The sequence below is a fragment of the Cetorhinus maximus genome, chromosome 12, assembly GCF_964194155.1.
Source record: "Cetorhinus maximus chromosome 12, sCetMax3.hap1.1, whole genome shotgun sequence".
Taxonomy (NCBI): domain Eukaryota; kingdom Metazoa; phylum Chordata; class Chondrichthyes; order Lamniformes; family Cetorhinidae; genus Cetorhinus; species Cetorhinus maximus.
The window spans coordinates 113,233,016-113,252,439 of record NC_135890.1 but is presented as its reverse complement, the minus strand read 5'-3'; the positions used below and the strand labels follow the sequence as shown (position 1 = coordinate 113,252,439).

Below are 19,424 nucleotides of genomic sequence, written 5' to 3'. Positions count from 1 at the left end.
TTTGCCTTTTGTGGACATCTTCCCTGCAGCAGTCGTGGGCTGGAAGCACTGAGGTGTGTGCACGTGGCTAGACACGGTGTGATGAAGTGGCGAGGTGATTTTTTACTTTGAGTTTTCACATCTTATTTTGCAACTACTGTACATGAAGGCACAGTACTACAACAGACCAATGTACAAGGTCTTCTGAACAAGATCTGAAGTGCCTCTAAATTGTTGGTCTTAGAAAAAGGTGTACAAACAGAAACATCAGAGTCCATTTGCCATGTAAGATTCAACAAAGCCTGATCAGTACTGCACCTGGACCTCTGCCTCATCTTTCGTCTTTTACGCTTCAGCCTGCGTATACACTTCTTCCACCACTTAGCTCTCATGGTGACAAGGATTTCAAAATGGGCAAATGAGAGCCCGCCCGCCATAGAAACGGCCTTTTTCCCAGGAACGCATAAATAATATGGTGGGTTTGGGACTATACTGCATGAAAATCTACCATCCCGGCCGGCGGCTTAAACATAGTTTTACTTGCCCCCTACCACACTTAGTGCAAATCTGGGAGGATTCCACCCATGATAACTAGTCAGTCATCTTGAATGTAACAGGTTACACCACTAGGAATTAGAATGGAAAAACAGAGGATTAATACATGCATGAAATTAAAATGTCTACCCAAAAAGTCTGAACAAAGGACCAGTAGTAAATAGTAAAGTAGCAATTGGCTATAGACTACTTTTGCCAGTAGAAATTTCTGCCAATCAGCACCAGTAGTTGGAATTGTCCCTTGTCGTTTTTCTTCTTCAGCAGTCCCTCAGGACCAAGGATGATTTTCTTCCACTCTGGAGTTGTGGGTCCTGAGGTGACTAAAAAGTACAATGCCGGGTCCATACACTCTGCCACAGGTGGGGCAGGTAGGTGTGATGAGGTGGGTGGGTGGGATGCTTGGATTTTGGTATGCTCCTTCCGCTGTTTGTAAAGACACTCAAATGGTTGGCACTTCTGCGGATGCTTCTTCTCCAAATTTGGGCGGTGTCGAGCAAGAGATTCCCACAGATCAGTGGGGGTGTTGCATCCTTTCAGGAGGGTTTTCAGGGTGTCTCTGAAACGTTTCCTCTACCCTCCTGGTGACCTTGTACGGTCAAGTTCAAATCCAGAATCAATGAGGATCTAATTTATCGGACCTTTTTGGCCTTTTCCCATGGCAGAGAGGCACAAGTTCTTTGGGGAACTACAAGGGTAGGTCTGATGACACCTGATCCTGGTTATCTGGTGATAATACATTTAAAAATAATCCTGCAAATTAAGCATCACCCAGCAATACATGACTGTTAAAACATGAATGGCAACTCCTGAAAGCTGAGGAGATACAGATCTCCTTCTCCATCCCGAGAAGTGTATGTGGATATTACAGTTCAAATATCACAGGAAGAATATCTGTGATTTGAATAGTCTTGGTTCTCAAAATAAGGCACAGTAAATTACTGCTTTAAAACCTCACATGTACCAAGTCATATACTATACAAATCTGGGTGCTTTGACTTACATGTTTTGGCTATTTTTCAAAAAACCATCCAAAATCAGCAAAAGCAAATTGGACACAATCATTTCCAAACGTCACACAATTTGACTTAACCGCTTTGCTGCACATTCTAAATACCCAGTCATAAAAAGAAGTACACGTACTGAACAAAGGATTAAAAACAGCAAAGTACAAGCGGAGTATGATTTTAAATAGAATTAAAAAAATAGAAGTTTTATTCAATGGTGTGAAAAACAAAAGTGGAATGTTCAACTATTGAAAATTAATTACCAGAATCATATACAGACCTAAAGCAAACCAAATTAAAGATACACAACAATGGCATGCCAAGGTGATTTCTGAATTTAAATTGTGACGGTTAAGGAGTGTGGTAGCTCACTGAGTGGACTTGGCGAAATAATCACAAGTCTGGCTTGCCTGCTCCTGATTTTACCTCATCTCCCCTTTACATTACAAATCGTTTCCTAGATTTATAATTAACAGATAGTCATTTTACGTTAGTATTGTGACACTTTTACCCCATGTTCCAGGGATATCACAAAAGTTACTTCCAACAAAATGCTAGATTCCCATTCACAAAGACCACAGAAAGTGTAACATTAAGTTATACATTTTTAACAATGATTACACAATTTCTCAGTGAACCTACAACAATAACAAAAATAATCTGCTGGAAATGGTAATTACAATTTTCCCTTGTCAGTATATCATTCTCTTGCACTTGTTTCCTAACCTTCAGTACAAAGATTCCCTGGTTATACAAATTGATGTGGTTTTGTACATTCATTTACACGATTCCTTCTTAGTCAATATGCATAAAACAAAAAAAGAGACTGCACAAAGGATGTACTTCAGTGAGTACGACTCTCGATATCAATGTCACAGTTTTACCAATCACATTCAAAGATAAGCAATGTAACATTTCAATAAGTCCTGAAAATGTACTGTGTAAGTTGAACTTCTCCCTTTTTAAAAATCCATTTAAATCGAAAGGGGCGCAAATCAAATATCCGATCTAATTTGCAGCATTCGAACCAAACTGTAGAACAGGAACAACTGCGTTCTGTTTTATGATCCATTTTTCACATTGTATGTAATGTACAATGATTTGACATCTAACATAATCCAAGTTGAAGGATTCAGGAACCTCACTGTTTAACCAATCACAAAGTGTGTATCATTTCCTGTACAAATAGCACTTGACAAGTCAGGATGGTGGATACTAAAGGTTTGTAGTTTTGTTATTTCTAATCCAGTGGCTTCTGGAAATTTCCTAAATGAGCCTAAATGTCCTTCCACACATTCTTTGAATTAGACCCAATGACATTGCTACATCAGCAACTCCCTGATTCAGACATTTTTTGCTGCATTTTTAAGATCAGTTCCAGCAAATTCATCTGTAAAGTCAGCTCCTGTAAGATAAAGGGAAATGAAACCATTTAAAACTTGGACCACTGGAAGTGAACACCCATCAAGGGCACAATTTCCTGTCAATGATAAAGCACCACACTCAGCAGAAATTTGCCCTGCTCATTAATTTGATCTTGAGGTGTGGTAAAGTTTGTGGGCAGAGCCAGCTTCCAGCACAATGGTTTTCAGCGTAAAAGATTGCAGAAGCTCGACTTGCACTGCATGTTAATTGCATTTGAAATCCCTCAATCTTTTGCACTGGTTTGCCTGATTTCAGGTGACCTGCGCTTAAAGCAAAGCAACCTACCCCACCGGTATCTAATTTGGGATTTCTTGACACTGGTGTGGACTGGGAAATGTTCTTCCTATCATTAGGAAGTAAAATATCCAAAAGTAGTTGGTGAACCAGATCAAACTCAACATAAGTGTGATGTGATACAATTTGGGGTGAAGAATAAAGAGGCCACATGCTCTTTGAAAAGTAAGTAGGTAAATGGAGTAGAGGAACAGAGGGATCCGGGAGCTACAGACACATAAAGCACTAAAAATAGTGACACAGGTTAATAAGGCCATTAAGAAAAGCAAACAAAGCACTGTGGTTAATTTCTACAGGGGCTGGGTTGAAAAGCAGAGAAGTTAAATTTGTATAGAACCTTGTTAGACCATGGGGTACTCTAAACACTTCTGGCCTCTATAAAAAGGATGTACTGGCATTGGAGGAGATGCAAAAAAGATTTACTAGAATGATACCAGTGCTGTGAAGTTACACCCATCAGAAAACATTGAACAGGCTGTGGCTCTTTTTTAGAAAAGAAGAGTGAGGAGGGGTGACCTGATAGAGATTTTAAAGATTATAAAAGAGTTTGATAGGGTAGACGTAGAAAAGATGCTTCCACTTGTCGTCGAGACCAGAACTTTGGGCCATAAATACAAAATAGTCACTAATAAATTCAATAGGGAATTTAGGAGACCCTACTTCAAAAAGGTTACAGTGCAGATCTTGCTACAATAGGACAAGTCAAGGAGAATAGCATAGATGCATTTATGAGGAAACTGGATAAACAAATGAGGGAGAAAGGAACAGAAAGAAAATTAGATGGGACTAAATGAAAGGGGTGGGAGGGGGCAGCTCATGTGACGCTTCAACACCAACACAAATCTATTGGACTGAATGGCCTGTTTCTTTGCTGTGAATACTATGTAACGATTAGTATATTCAAGCATAAAATAATACAATAGTATAGCATAGAATAAGCTCATTCAGCCCATCTAGTCTGTGCTCATTATTTCGAAGACCAATCCAGTTATTTCCACTCCCTGACTCTTTCCCCATATCCTGTAATTTTTCTCCATCAAATATTTATCCAATTCCTTTTTGAAAGGTAGTATGTATAAAGGCCTGACTTGACCAAACTTAACTATATCGTATATTTAAAAAAACCTCTTCCTTTAACCAGTTTAAATTTAGGGTAGAAGTTTATATCTTACAGCTATCCCAAATAAACCACATCACTTGTGCTAACTCCTGACACCCAATACTGAAAGCAGCCATTCAACTACTGGCCTGACTCCAGCAGGTAGTTCAACTCTAACATTAACCTCAATGTTGGCAGGCTAACTGACCAAAGGGAAGAATCCCAGCTAAACCTAGATTCTCTCCGCATATATATGCACTTCCAACAAAGGCTGCTCAATAGCAAGAGCGAGCGCAAACCAAGGCATATTTTCTCCCTCCCTAACTGAGGGCCAATGGGACCAATTGCAACATTGCTATTGCCATCAACTAATTCAGCAGAATAGTACTGAACTTGGGACCTTTCAGCTCCATACAGCTCAATTTCACAGCATAGGATAAACTCACTGCCAATAGGAATGCAGAAGTAACACTGATAATTCTGCTTTAAAATACCAGACATAGCACACATATACACTGGTGGATTTCTTGAGGTATTGCTTAAAGTGAGCCTATGGATATGCAGCTTGGCAACAGAGGTCCATCAAGTCCTCTCAGCAGAATTGCTCATTCTGCCATTTGAGCACCCTCTCCCCACCTTCAGCTATTACCTGAATACACAAACATTACTGATGCATAAATTTGGAGCTAAGGCTTAATCAGGTTTTGGAAGTGTAATAGTGAATGTATCTGTTCCTTTTGGTTCAATGCTTGTCAATTACATTTTACACCAATTAGAAAGACTCAAAAAGTGACAAAAAGGATTATATATAATATATCTTTATGAATGGATTCACCTGTGGATTTGTAGTAATGTAAAATCCTGGAACACCAGCCTTCTCCAGTGTGTTCTGCTGGTCAATAACTTTCTGATCCAGCTCCAAGACTATCTTCTCATCCATCATCCTTTGCTCATCCTTAACTCTCTGCTCCAAGGCCTAGAAAAATGTGAGAGAGATTCAGACTGGTAAAGTTAAGGACAGGAGAAAAGAAAATCACTGGCTCTACCCCAAATTTATGTTGATGGTAAGGGAAGAAGTCAAGCCTTTGTTTGTACAACCTTAGCAATCTTGGGTGGGGAAAAATTATATTTGCCTATTTCCCTGGTGTTTTACAATGGCCAGACTCCCTGTCAGAGCTGGTATAGGTTTTAAGTCCTTTGACAGCCTGGAGACAGCTCTCTGTTCACAACCACTTGAAATCCTAGTGTCTGATTATAAGTGGCCAAATTTGAACATTTGGAATATATTCAATACAGTGTATAATTTAGGAATAAGCATTTAAACTGTATTAAAAATGAAAACAGAAATACAGAGTGACATTTTCCAGTGTCATGACACATTTCAGGGAGTATCAATAAACTGTGATTTATACCGTCATCTGAACAAATATTGGAACTACCTTGGAAGCCTTATTCCATTACCCTGGGTGTTTTATGTATGTTATCTTAAAATTACCACTTAACATATACAGACCATTCCACAAAGTCATGTACAGAAACTGAATATGACTCATGAATTAGAAAAGCAAATCCCTGGAAACTACATCATACTGTGCTAAAACAGTAGACAAATCAGAAAAGATTGGTGAAAGGATTAAAGCTATTTTGAAAGCAGTTTATCTTAACTCTCTTACCTCAAGTTCCCTTTGCTGTGCAGCTCTGAGCACTGCGAGGTTGTGGCTCTTGCAGTTCTGTAGTGCCTCCTTGTGTTTTCTCAGCAGCTCCTGTTTAAGGGCTTAAGAGCAAAAACAGTATTGATGAAATATTTTCTTCCCAAAATTTTAATTTAAGAAACAAGTTATTGTAAAGAACTCTTTTTTTTTAGGGGAGAGTGGTTGTTCCCAGATCCACTTGCGAACTGTGAAGCCTTTCTTACAAATTAAATAAACCCTATAGTGCATCATAACCACTGCAACAGCATAAACAACGCATCCGTAGATCAGCTATTTTAATGTCAGGTTTTGATGGATAATGCTTCTGAGAGTTGCATTGGGAGATTTTACAACATAAAAATGCGATATAAATGCAAATAGTTGTTTTAAATTTTCATGAAGTAGCAGAAAATTATTTATTTGTTCAGCCTCGCCCTATCATAGGCTTTCCAAGTGAGTTGGCCCCGTGTCTCTGCTGTTACTGTGCTCAAACTGCCATCAAGAGGGATATGGCAATGGTCTGGTGAAGACTGATATGATGGAACAGGCCTGAGGCACAGCAGGCTGGTAATCCGAAACACTGCCGATATTTCGGTTCCACTAGACAACTTTTAAATAATTTTTAAAATAGTAACATTAGTGGTCCCGGCATCACTAGCTGTTTTTGCCAATACGAACATACGAAATAGGAGAAGTAGGCCATTCGGTCTATCGAGCCTGCTCCGCCATTCAACAAGATCATGGATGATCGTTTTGTGTTTCGAGTTCCACATTCCCATCTACCCCCAATAACCTTAGATTCTTGTGAAGCAAGGGAATCAATCCACCTCTGCCTTAAAAGTGTTCGTGACCCTGATTCCACTGCCTTCTGAGGCAGAGTTCCAAAGTCACACAACTCTCAGAAAAAATTTCTCCTCATCTCTGTCCTAAAAGGGCGACCCCTAATTTTAAAAACAGTGGCTCCTAGTTCTCGACTCACCAGAGGAAACATCCTTTCCACGCCCACTTTGTCAAGGCCATTCAGGATCTTATATACTTCAATCAAGTCACCCCTCACTCTTCTAAATTTCAGTGGAAACAAGCCCTTTCCTCATAAGACAAACTGCTCATTCTAATTATCAATCTAGAAAACCTCCTCTGAACTGCCTCCAATGCATTTACATCTTTCCTTAAATAAGGAGACCAAAACTGCACACTGTATTTGAGATGCTGTCTCACCAATGCCCTGTATAACTGAAGCATAACATACTTAATGTTCAATTCCTCTTGTAATAAAGGATAGCATTCCATTAGCTTTCTTGATTACTTGCTGTACTTGCATACTAACTTTTTGTGCACGAGAACACCTAGATCCCTCTGCACCTCGGAATTCTGTAGTCATTCTCTGTTTAAGTAATACTCTGTTTTTTATTCATCCTGCCAAAGTGAACAACTGCACATTTTCCCACATTGTCTGCCATCTGCCAGATTTTTTGCCCACTCGCTCAATTTATCTATATCCATCTGCAAACCCGTGTCTTCTTCACAACACACTTTCCTACCTACCTTTGTGTCATCTGCAAATTTAGCTACCATGCCTTCATTCCCCTCATCTAAATCATTGATGTAAATTGTAAAAAGTTGAGGCCCCAGCACAGACCCTTGGAGGACTCCACTAGTCACATCCTGCCAATCAGACAAAGACCTATTTATGCAAACTCTGTTTTCTGCCAGCCAGCCAATCCTCTACCCAGGATAATATGTTACCCCCTGCACCAAGAGCTTTTATTTTCCGCAATAACCTTTGATGTGGCACCTTATCAAATGCCTTCTGGAAATCCAAGTACAGTACATTTATGGGCTCCCCTTTATCCACAGCACATGTTACTCCTTCAAAGAACTCCAATAAATTGCTTAAACGTGATTTCCATTTCACAAAACCATGCTGACTCTTCCTGGTTTACCTTGTGTTTTTCCTAAGTGCTCAGCTACGACCTCTTTAAAGATCGACTCTAACACCTTCTCCACGACAGACAAGCTAACTGGCCCACAGTTTCCTGTTTTCAGCCTCCCTCCCTTCTTGAATAAGGGTTATATTTGCTACTTTCCAGTCTGATGGAATCTTTCCAGAATCTAGGGAATTTTGGAATTTTAACACCGATGCCTCTACTACCTCATTAGCTACCTCTTTTAAGACCCCATGATGAAGTCCATCAGGACCCAGAGACTGTCAGCCCACAGCTCCATCAGTTTGCTCAGTACCACTTCCCTAGTGATTGTAATTTCACCAAGTTCCCCTCTCCCTTCCACCTCCTGATTTACAGCTGTTACTGGAATGATTTTTATATCCTCTATAGCAAAGACAGAATAATCTTTATTTGATGTTTAAGTAGAACCACATTTTAGAACAAGGTTATATCCCTCCTCCCTTTTCATCTGTTAAAGTCTGGTTTTCAGTCTGGGACAGACACAGCAGTCCTACCTCTGTGCTCACTGTGCAATTTCAGACGCTGGTTGTAGAGGTTTTTCTCTGTCAGATGCTGAATCTCAAGCAAACCCTGAACAATCTCAAAGACAGTGCCATCGATCAAAGCCAAGGCCAGGTTACTTAGTATATCGTAGGACAAACGCTGTTGGCATGAGCTAAAATTGGAAGAAAGAAAAAAGCCATTACAAGAAAGCGAACCTCTGATCAGTCAGGGTCTGTGGAAAGAACAGACACGTTAGCATCTCAGGAGTAGTTGGCAAAAAGTACAGATAAAAAAGGATTAGAAAGGGAAGGTCAAAAGCATGAGATGGGAGTGAGAGAGTAGTGGAATGACCTTTAAAATGCTCCATGTGAAAAAGGTTAAATGGCTGAACTGGCAGTAACACGAGACAATGGGAAGTAAATAAAATACTTTTAAGAAAATCAGAATATGTGTATTTTACGCTCCTTACCATTGTTGTACCATTGTCTATTCCTTTTTCAATACCACTCATCTGTAATTCTTTTTCAATTCTGATGGAAGTTGCTGCCCTGGAAAGTTAACTTGCTTGTTTTCTCCTCCTTTAATTAAACAAGGAGACACTGGTTGTCCAGTGTCATCAAATGAAAAAAACTAACAAAAAGTGCCCTTTTTAAGAAAAAAGGGTGCAACTAATTTAAAAAACTCAAACAAAAACAAAGGAAATTTAGAACTTGAATATCATATTCCCTATCCACCAAGCCACCTCCAGTGCCCATGAATCATGGAAGGCCTCAAGGGTGCCAACAGACACCGTGTACTCCATCTTCAGGGCCAACCAGGCTTGAACAAAACCACAGAAGATGATCAGGCAGTGACCACCCAACAGGCCGCATCCAAGTTGTGGATGGCTACTTTGGTCAGGACCTGGAGCAGCTCAACAGGAGGTTCCACAACTTGCTGAACCCCACACTAAGTGGCTGAAGATGAGGAGCTTGGGACTGGAGTGCAGCCAGACGTTGAGGAACATCTTCAGTTAATGAAATAAGGCTGAAACCTTTCAAGTTCTATGTCCATGTGGAACACGGACTCATTCAGGCTTCAAAGGTCACTGGCATGCCGTAACTTCAAATGTATTCAAAAGTAACTTCAAATCTATTTGATGGAATTGCACCATGCATCACTCTAACCAAAGGTGCAGGGGACGACTTCTGCAATTAATTATCACCCACATCCGAGTATTCGAATCAACATCCTAGAGTGGAGAATATAATTCAATTGAAGGACACCAGTTGAGGATGGGCCTGTTAAATACCTCAATCATTCAAATTATTTCCACCCAGGAAAGCGACTGGATTCCTGAGGATGCAGCATGATGAAAATGAAAACAAAAATTAGCTTCCTTCACTGACTAAACTATTCTGTGCTTGAGGGGGGTCGGGCTTTGTATATGGGGATGTTTTTAAGGTTTATTTACTCAACTGATCTTTTTATGCAGATTCCAAAAGGGATTCATGACATGCACTTTGAAATCAATAATCAATTATGTCTCAACTTTAAATTGAATTGTACGATGAGACAACATTTAGGAATAATAATTCAGTAAAGTGTATCAAACAAGATTCAAAAACGCAGAGCTGGAAAGTGCCAAATAGGTTTTTAGGTACTTTTTGAAAAAAAACTTGCACTTGTATATCCCCTTCCCCAACCACAGCATGTCCCAAAGTGCTTTACTGTCGATGAAGGGCAGACACTGTTGTGTAGGAAACATGGCAGCCAATTTGTACACAGCAAGCTCCCGGAAACAATGACCAGATAATCTGCAGTAATGCTAATTGAGGGATGAATATTGGCCAGGACACTGGGGATACTTCTGTTCTTCTTCCAAATGGTGCCATAAAATCTTTTACGTCCACCTGAGAGGACAGACAGGGTCTTAGTTTAACATTTCAGCTGACTGATAGCACTTCCAACAATGCAGTGCTTCCTCAGTACTACACACGGGTGTCAGCCTTGATTTTGTGTGCAAGTCTTGAAGCACAAAATTACTTAAATTTATTTAAAGAAAGAAATGACCAAGTTCATGCTTCGTTGGTCGATTTTTAAAGTAAAGCAGCTGAAATTTATAAATCATTAAAAATGAGTAGCATAAGGCATTCCAGTACAGTTGAAAAGGAGGGAATTGGTTTATCATAAAATGTGGTACATTATTCAGAGATTTTCAGCAAGATTGCAGGAATAGCCTAAAACTGAATCTTGGAATGTCTGAATTCAACATTCTGCTACCTTGATAAGTCTTTGACCAGACTCTGTAGCTGAGAGAGAAGATGATAATGCTGTTCCTGCTGCTTAGCGATATCCGCTGGCTCTTCATACACCCCTATGTTTTTATTCATCTTCGAATGGAAGCTTTATGATAAAATTACCCCAGTAGCAAGGTACTTGGTTCCTTTCAACTAGGAGTCTCCTCTCCTAAAAGAAATATAATAATCAGTTCTAACGTTACTAAATTGCAGAAAATGAAATACATTTATTGCACAAACTTTTAGATAGGTATTTATCTTTTTCATTTGATGAGTGAATTTGACATTTGATATAATTACATATTTGCACTCTGTTACCATGATACAAAGAACGGAATTTCTTTATTCATCCTCCCATTGACCAGAAATTGTGTAATGCACAGAGAACAAAGGAGAGGAACTTAACTTTTGATTTCAAAGCACCCAGCATTCTACTTTTACTAACTGCTACCTTAAACAGCTATTAAATTAATTATAGAATCAATAATTGCACCACCATTTAAGCCACATGCAAACTTTGCAAAGGGAATTATAGTTGTTCCCCTTTGCTCCTATCTTTTGAAAATGCACACTAAAGCACAGGATAAAAGTGAGGATTACCACACTTCACATTAAGGCAGCATTCAATCAAGTATATCACTAAGGAATTTTAGCAAAATTGTAACAACAGAGACCAAAGAGAGAAAATCTACATGTAGGGTCGCCAACTCTAGCTGGACATATACCTGGAAATTTCACTACCTGATCTCCTGACTCTAACTGCCCCGCCCAGTAAACAGTCTTTTCCCTCGACAGATAACTTTTATAACTAGGAGTCAAAAATGTCGAAAGAAATTGGAAAAAAAAAGCAGAAATTTGTTTTTAGGGCTCCTATGATTTTTCTCCCAGAGCTGCTTTACAGCAGTGTCCAGCAGATTAATCTTCCATTCCTGGAGACTCCAGCACAAACCTGGAGGGCTGGCAACCCCACCTGAATGAGACTGGAATCACACCTAACCACAAAAGGCAAATGATTCGGTCTGTCAAAAACCTGCCTTCGCGGTAACAGTTTGTCAGGGAATCAATCGTTCTTGACCCAACCATTTCAGCTACTTCCCCTTGATAGAGGTGCTTTATTTGCCTTAACAATAGGTTTGGTTTCAGAGTGCGAACTCAAAACTTTAAAAGTTGGGTCAGCCAGCAGTCTCATGTTCAAATAGTGGCCTATGTGCATTCTGGCCAAATTAAATAAATTTGCACATTTAAAATTTAATCAGGGTGTCAAAACTGCAATGCCCCCTTGCAATGTAAAGTTTGCTTCAATGTAAAGTTTATCTGCTCATTAGCACTGCACAAATTGGCTGCTCAGTTTCTTACATTAGGACACTTCACTCATCACCTGGATCAGGGACAGACGTTTTGTGAATTGTTTTCATCTACAGATGGGGGAAATTCATACTCTGGTTTCATAGGGTTGCCAACTCCGGTTGCACTCAGTCCTGGACAAGTGATTGCATGACTTCCCATCTCACCCACCCACCCAGTTCAATTCCCACCAATATAACTTAAAGCTATTAGCTATAGAAAAGCGTTGAAAGAATATTTTTTTTTAAAAAGCCGAGGATTTCTTTTCTCTCTACGGCATCTGCTCATAGCAACGCCCAGTAGATTAATCCTTCATTCCTAGAGGCTCCAGGGCAATCCGGGAGGGTTGGCAACCCTGATTCCAGCTTGAAGTTGATGCTGAGGCAAATGAATCTGCCCAGTGCCCGCACATAAGATACAAAACCTCCCACAAATAACTTCTAAAATATGCCTTAAAATCTTCGGATTCGCCTCCTCAAATAATGCAAAAGAGTTATACCGTAAAGAGAAAGCGAACGCTTCTTGCACACAAAGGGGAAATGCTAAATAGGAGTTACATCCATTGCTTTAAAGTATTAAACAAAATTACCAACAACAAAAAAAAACCCCCACAACTAACTCAAATATACCAGGTCCATTTTAAAGCAAACCCTGCACCAGGCCGCGCTCCAAACGGTTTTAACCGTCCCTCCCTCAGTTCTCCCTGCCGCCGCCATCTTGAGTGTGGCGTCGCCGACGGCATCGGGGCCGCGTCGCCCAGCCGCCGCCATCTTGGGTGAGGCACCGACAACGGCTGCGGGACCGCGCTCACGTGACCTGGGTGACCTCACTGCGTATCCGACGTCGCCTGACCTCCGCCCAGAAGCACCTGCAGCTGTTCTCCCAGTGGGGGAAGCTCGACGTGAATGAAGTGGGTGGGGTGACCTAAGATGGCGGGAGGGGGAGCAGGGATTAACCATAAATGAGGGCAGTTGATTTTTCCTATGGTGTTAGAGATGTTTGAGAGGGAGGGAGATGAGGACTGGAATGGGTTGTATTATTTCTGCTCTGCTAATGGTGTGAAGTCATTCATTTTGGGGGAAAAAAAAATATAAAATAAAGGGTTTATTTGTAAGTGGGTGCATGTGTATAGAGACCTGGGGTATATGTGCTTAAATAATTGGAGGTTGCAGGACAGGTTGAGAGAGTGGCTAATAAAGCATATGGAACAAAAACAAAAATACCTGGAAAAAAATACTCAGCAGGTCTGACAGCATCTGCGGAGAGGGATACAGTTGACGTTTCGAGCATATGGCATCCTAGGGTTTACAAACAGGGGCATTGAGTACAAGAGTGAGGATTTTACAGTAAACCTGTACAAAACGCTGGTCAGGCCTCATTGGGTGCAGTTCTGAGTACCACACCATCAAGAGCAGGAGGTGAAGGCATTGGCGAGACTGCAGAAAAGATTCAAGAGAACAGTCCTCTGAGGAGAGATTTCGCAAACTGGGCCTGTATTCTCTAAAGTTTAGAAGAATGAGAGGTGACTGCATTGAAGTGTACAGAATTCTTTCGAGGTATAGGCAGGAAGGATGTTCCCCCGGGCTGGGGGTGGGGGGGATCTAGAGCCAGGGAATACAGTCTTAGAATAAGAGGTAGGCCATTTAGGACTGAAATGAGGAGGAATATCTTCAGCCAGAGGGTGGTGAACCTTTGCAATTCTCTACCTCAGAGGGCTGTGTAGATTTGGCCATTAAGGATGTTCAAAGCAGAGGTTGATAAGATTTCTAGATACCAATGACAGGGGATAATGCAGGAAGATGGCATTGAGGTAGAAGATCAACCATGATCTAGTTGAATGCTGGAGCAGGCTCGAGAGGCCAAATGGCCTATTCATGCTCCAATGATCCCTGGGATGAAGAAGTTCAGTTATGTAGATAGATTGGAGAAGTTGCCACTGTTTCCCTTGGAGAACACTGAGAGGAGATTTGTTAGAGGTATTCAAAATTATGAGGCCCTGGACAGGGTAGATGGGGGGGGTGGGGGGAAATAGTTTCCATTGGTGGTAGGATTAAGAACAGGAGGGCACAAATTTAAGGTAATTGGCAAAAGGGGCAATGGTGACATGAGGAAAAGCCTTTTCATGCAGTGAGTGGTTAGGCCCTGGAATGCACTGCCTGCAAGTGTGGGGGAGGCAGGGTCAACGGAGGCATTCAAGAGGGAAATGGATTATTATCTGAACAAGAAAAATGTGCATGGTTGTGGGAAGAGGGTGGTGGAGAGGCATTATGTGAATTGCTCCTTTGGAGAGCCAGCACATATGTGATGGGCGGAATGGCCTTCTGTGCTGTAACCATTCTGTGATGCTGCTGGAGTAGTTGGGGGCTAGTATAAAGTTTGGGGCTGAATGGCCTGCTCAATTTGAAGGGTAGCAATGGGTGAGAGTGCTGGGTGATGCAAATTGTTCCATTGCACTTGATTTAACAATTTTTTAATATTAATTTATTTTCTTAGGTGTCAGCTGTGGCTCAGCCCTCCTGCCTCCCAAGGTTGTGGATTCAACTCCCATTCCAGAGACATGACCATTGAATCAAGACTGGCATTCCCAGTGCGGTAATTGAGGGAGTTCTGCACTGTTGGAAGTGGTGTCTTTCAGATAAGATGTTAAACAGAGGTCCCTATCTGACCTTGTGGGTGGTTGGAAAAGATCACATGGCACTGTTTCAAAGGGCAGTGAAGTTTTCCCCGCTCAAATATTATCCCTCAACCAACATCATTGAAGTAGATTCTGTGGTTGTTATCTCTGGTGTTTGTGGGAGCTTACAGTGTTCAAATTTGCTTCAGAATTTCCCACAACAGTGACTACACTTCAGAAAGTACTTTATTGACTGTAAAGTGCTTTGGGGTGTCCTGAGGCCATTGAAGTGCTATATAAATACAAATATGTTTAAAATTTTATTTTAGGATTTCCCCAATTCCCTTCTATCCTTCTCTCTGTGAGATTCTCACATTGTTGGGCGCTTATTCACACTTCCAGTGGGACTGTTACAGAGATTGCAAGTCTTGCACTGGTTCTTCATCTACAGTACATTCCATTTATAATCTTTGCCTTTTGTCTCCCACAGCCTAGCTTCATTCTATTGTTATAATATAATCTTCATGTCCTATAGCCCCTCCCAAGTGCACTTTGATTCTTACTTTCTATTCACTATCCACCTTTTGCACCACCTTTTGTGGCAGATCCTTTAGCTGTCTCTGTGATACTTTCCACCTCTATAATCTTCGCAAAGGCGCAATGGGGAAAGGTCGCTGTGTAAGACCTTTCTGTCATAGCGCACCGAGGGGCTGGGAATTGTATAGACCTCTCGGGCTGTGTGGCTCACAATGAAGGTATGCATTGAATACTAATTGTATTATAATTGTATTGAAGTACCTCAGAGTGCAGCATGATGTATGTTGATAACTCCAATACCATTGTACTGTCTGATTGTCTGTAATGACCATATTGGAATGATTGTAATATTCATTGATTGTATTGAAGCTCTTCGTGATCCATGTGTAAAAGTTGAATCTGATTGCACTTTTTGTGATGGCGATTTAGAAATGTTTTGTAATGTTCTTCCAGATATTTTATGAATAAAGTATATTTTTCAAAAATAAATCTCCTCAAAATCCACCTCCTCCAGCCAAGCTTTCCTAGTTAATTCTCACACCGTCACTTGCTGCCCATTACCTGTGCTTATCTGTGTAACACCTCGTGGCATTCCTTTTACACAAAGCCCTGGAATGCCCTCCCTAAATCTCTCCAGCTCTCTCTCTCTCAAGGACACTCCTTAAAACCTCAGTTATGATTGATAACTTGGAGTGCTTTACTATGTCAAAGGCGTCATATAAATGCAACTGAATTGAAGTCATTACCTGTTAGTTTCAGGTTGCAGCGTAGGAGAGCTTGGCATTTTAAGATTGTTCTGGTATATAGCATCATGTCATGTGGTCCTTGCTGAGGTGCTGTTTTAAAAATAGTAATAGGTGTTGAATTATATATATGATTTTCAAGGTGAAGGAAGGGGAACCAAGTAGTGGAGACTGATAGAAATGTTAAATTTGAAATAAGGGGAAAGAGTGAAGGAGTGAAGTAGAGCTGAAAGATGTGGGGCACAAAAAAGTGCTGCTTAACTCCAAGTGTTTGACAGCAGGAATAGTAAGTTAAAACGTGGATCCTAAACTTAGATATGCCCAGAAAATAGATGCAAGTGAGAGATGCCTGAGAAAGCAAGGAGAGAAGCTTTAAACTTTTGGCGAGACCACATCGAGAGTACTGTGTACAGTTTTGGTTTCCTTATTTAAGAAAGGATATAAATGCGTTAGAAGCAGTTCAGAGAAGGTTCACTCGACTGATAGCTAGGATTTGGAGGCGGGTGGTTATATGAGGAAAGGTTGGTCAGGCTGGGTCTGTATCCATTGGAATTTAGAAGATTGAGAGGTGGTCTTATTGAAACATGAGATCCTGAGGGGCCTTGACAGGGTGTATGCTAAAAGGATGTTTCCCCATGTGGGAGAGGCTAGAACTAGGGGACCAAGTTTAAAAATAAGAGGTCTCCCAAGTAAGAAGGAAATGAGGAGAAACTTTTTCTCTGAGAGGGTCATGAGTCTTTGGAACTCTCTTCCCCAGGAAGCGGTGGTGGCAGGGTCAATTAACATTTTCAAGGCATATGTAGATAGAGGCTTGACTGACAAGGAAGTCAAAGGATTTAGGGGGAGAATTTTCTCCCCATTGGGCAGGCCGGTCGGGAGTGGGCATCGGCGGGCGTGGGGCCGATCGCCGCCTGCGTACGGCTGCGAGCTACCATTTTACGCGGGTGGGCCTTATTGGCCCGCCCAGCGTGACGCGCACCCGGAAGCGCTCGGCGTTACCTGTGCGGGCAGGGGGAAGGAGGGAGAGTCGGGGCCTGCGCTCTTTCGCATGCGTACAGAAGATTCTGCCTAGGAGTGGGCAGGAATGTGGAGTTGAGGCCACAATCAGATCAGATCAGCCAGTTCTGAAGAAGTCACGTTGGGTGGGTTCAGAATGGGGAACTCTGTTTCTCTCTCCACAGACCCGCTGAGTTTTTCCAGCATTTTCTGCTTTGGTATCAGATCACGCCATGATCTCACTGAATGGCAGAGCAGGCTGGAGGGGCTGAATGGCCTACTCCTGCTCCTAATGTGGATGCTCCTAGGTAATAAATCAACGTGGCAACAGCAAATTCCCTGGGTAGACTTTACTTCCAGTTTGTCCTTTTCTTGAAATGCCCAGGAAATGGTGGGTAAGGAGGAGTGTGCCTCTGCTCTGGAGAAGCACAGAATAATCACACAGTTGCACAGCGAGTAGACCAGTCCAGAACAGCATCCTTGGAAAGACCTCGGTTCGCTGGTTGGGAAATCCGCCTTCCCCTTTTCTCTCCTCCCCCTGCTACCAGCAGAGTTGAGTAAACCAATTCATGCTTTGCTGCAGAACTGCCAACCAGCAAGAGAGCCAACAATCTGGGAGGAGTGGCTGTGGGTATGAAGGGTGGGAGCAGGGCGACTGAACCGGTATAACTTCAAAGTTTAACATCGCAACGCAAAACGACAAGCGACCGGGAAGAGGAAGAGAGTTTTGACAGCGGCTGAGAGGAGCCTCTGCTTGTAATGCGCCTCTGGATCGATGCGAAGCCGTGGCTCTAGCTTCTTGCCTGTGAGGAGGTGAACTAATGCACCGTAACACTCACTGTTCCTCCTTCTGAAATCCCATGGGGCTTGCATTTCGGATGCCGGAGTTTTTAACACTTGGAGGAAGCCCTCGCTATTGGTAAATGGCCACCGCGACTGAGACAGAACAGAAAGCCGCAGCATGGTGAGTGACCGTGCATTAGACCGAAAGTATTTGAATTTGCAGATGTTGAGGTTATTTAGCGTGTTGTCTGCGAAGGAATGACTGGTATATTCCACAGTTCTCCTTGTAAATGTTTGCTTCTAGCGCAATCATTAAGCCCAGACCTGACTCCCTAGTTGTTTTCCATGCATTATGGATTCAATTGCATTAAAAGTTGTTAAGGGCAAGACTTGGTTTTATTTTTGGAAATGTCAAAAAGCAACTTGTCTTTATGTAGCGCCTTCAACATTGTAAACTGTCCACAGCTGCTTCGCTGGAGGGTTTTAGCAAAGAAAATTAAACACTGAGCTAGCTACATAAGGAGATATTTTGACAAGTGACCAAAGCCTTGGTCAAAGAGGCTGCTTTTAAGGGGCATCTTAAAGAAGGAAAGAGGTAGAGGAGTGGGAAGAGGCTTAAGGAGGGAATTCTAGAGCTTAGGACCTAGCTAGCTGAAGGCACAACCGCCAATGGTGGAGGAATTAAAACCAGGGTGTACAAAAGGCCAGAGTGGGAGGCGTGCAAAGATCTTGGAGGCCGGAGGAGGGTACAGAGGTATGTCGTTACGACCGATCCCTGGGTGAGGTCCCCCAATTTGTTATGACCCCGGACAAGGTACCCCAAATTGTTATGCTCCTGGGTAGGATGGATGAACTGGCTCCCCTTCTTTATCCAACCCCCTTGGGTTGGTCACAACAAAGTTAATTTAAAAAGGATCCCTTCCCTCGTGGATACTTTTTCCCAGTCCCAATGTATTTATGTTTTAAAAGGAGCCTATTTAGCCAGGCGTTCTTGAGTCAAAGAAAGAGTGAGTTTATTAGTTACTAAACATGAGAAAAAATAATAAAAACGCAACACGCATACACACAGATTAGAAATGCGAAATTGAGTCCAAAAATAAGTTTAAAAGATATATGAATCAGCCCTTCGGTTTGTCCATGAGGAGTAGGTGGCAGTGGTGCAGTGTTAAGTTGGGTGATTCTGGTAGAGCTGACTTTGGCAGTTGAACAGTGGGTTTGGAGATTCTTCCAGCAATTAGAGAGAGAGGACTTTTTTTTACCTACAAGTGCAGGGATGCCTTTTTGATGTTCTTCAGCCGTAACCTTCACAGCACATCCTTGCACACCAGGCCTGGAACACCAAAACTAGCACACAGAACTAGGGTTGCAGTTGGCTTTTTAACCCCTTTTCTTGCGTATTCCTGAAAGGGAAAAAAAACAAACATGCCTTTCGCCCAGATCTGCTTTCTTTTCAACTTGCATCATGTCCTCAGTCTGGGATATAACTCACAGGAAATGGTTTCTGCTGAGATGATAATTAGCCTTCATTATCTATGCAACCACAGGAGATTACAGTTCAGTTTTTTGCATTGCATCTTTTCCTTTGAGGTGCCCCTGTCTGAAGTAGGCCGTGTCACAACTATTTAGGTGCG

The 19,424-nt window shown here is 41.8% G+C and overlaps 2 protein-coding genes across 4 annotated transcripts in view; one reads left to right on the top strand and one right to left on the bottom strand.

Annotated features, from left to right (window-relative positions):
- Positions 1-1,713: 1,713 nt before the first annotated feature.
- dgcr6 (DiGeorge syndrome critical region gene 6) lies at positions 1,714-12,845 on the bottom strand. Of its 3 annotated transcripts, none has more exons than XM_078554453.1 (6): positions 12,620-12,845; positions 10,760-10,945; positions 8,509-8,669; positions 6,030-6,130; positions 5,192-5,332; positions 1,714-2,943 (listed from the first exon to the last, which is right to left on the bottom strand). In XM_078554453.1, exons 2-6 carry the CDS (start codon positions 10,867-10,869, stop codon positions 2,866-2,868), a joined length of 591 nt encoding a protein of 196 aa, XP_078410579.1. In that variant the 5' UTR covers positions 10,870-10,945; positions 12,620-12,845; the 3' UTR covers positions 1,714-2,865. The 3 variants fall into 3 exon arrangements, with proteins under 3 accessions (XP_078410579.1, XP_078410581.1, XP_078410580.1); XM_078554455.1 differs by lacking the exon at positions 12,620-12,845 and adding an exon at positions 8,967-9,075 and having other exon boundaries at positions 10,760-10,895; XM_078554454.1 differs by lacking the exon at positions 12,620-12,845 and adding an exon at positions 8,967-9,096 and having other exon boundaries at positions 10,760-10,894.
- Positions 12,846-17,858: 5,013 nt separating this feature from the next.
- The window catches only part of hps4 (HPS4 biogenesis of lysosomal organelles complex 3 subunit 2), a 54,952-nt gene continuing 53,386 nt past the window's right edge, over positions 17,859-19,424 (top strand). Inside the window, exon 1 of the mRNA XM_078554667.1 lies at positions 17,859-17,974. Within this exon, the coding sequence (XP_078410793.1) occupies positions 17,934-17,974 (41 nt within the window). The 5' untranslated portion in view covers positions 17,859-17,933. The remainder of the gene's footprint in view (positions 17,975-19,424) is intronic.

What these genes read in the sequence shown, in the direction of transcription:
- dgcr6 (XM_078554453.1), bottom strand. Translation starts at nt 10,869, where the DNA reads ATGAATAAAAACATAGGGGTGTATGAAGAGCCAGCGGATATCGCTAAG. An exon ending in ATTGCACAGTGAGCACAGAG is followed by an intron (nt 6,131 to 8,508) that starts GTAGGACTGCTG and finishes TTTGCTCTTAAG; the next exon opens with CCCTTAAACAGGAGCTGCTG. An exon ending in ACATTACTACAAATCCACAG is followed by an intron (nt 2,944 to 5,191) that starts GTGAATCCATTC and finishes TTTATCTTACAG; the next exon opens with GAGCTGACTTTACAGATGAA.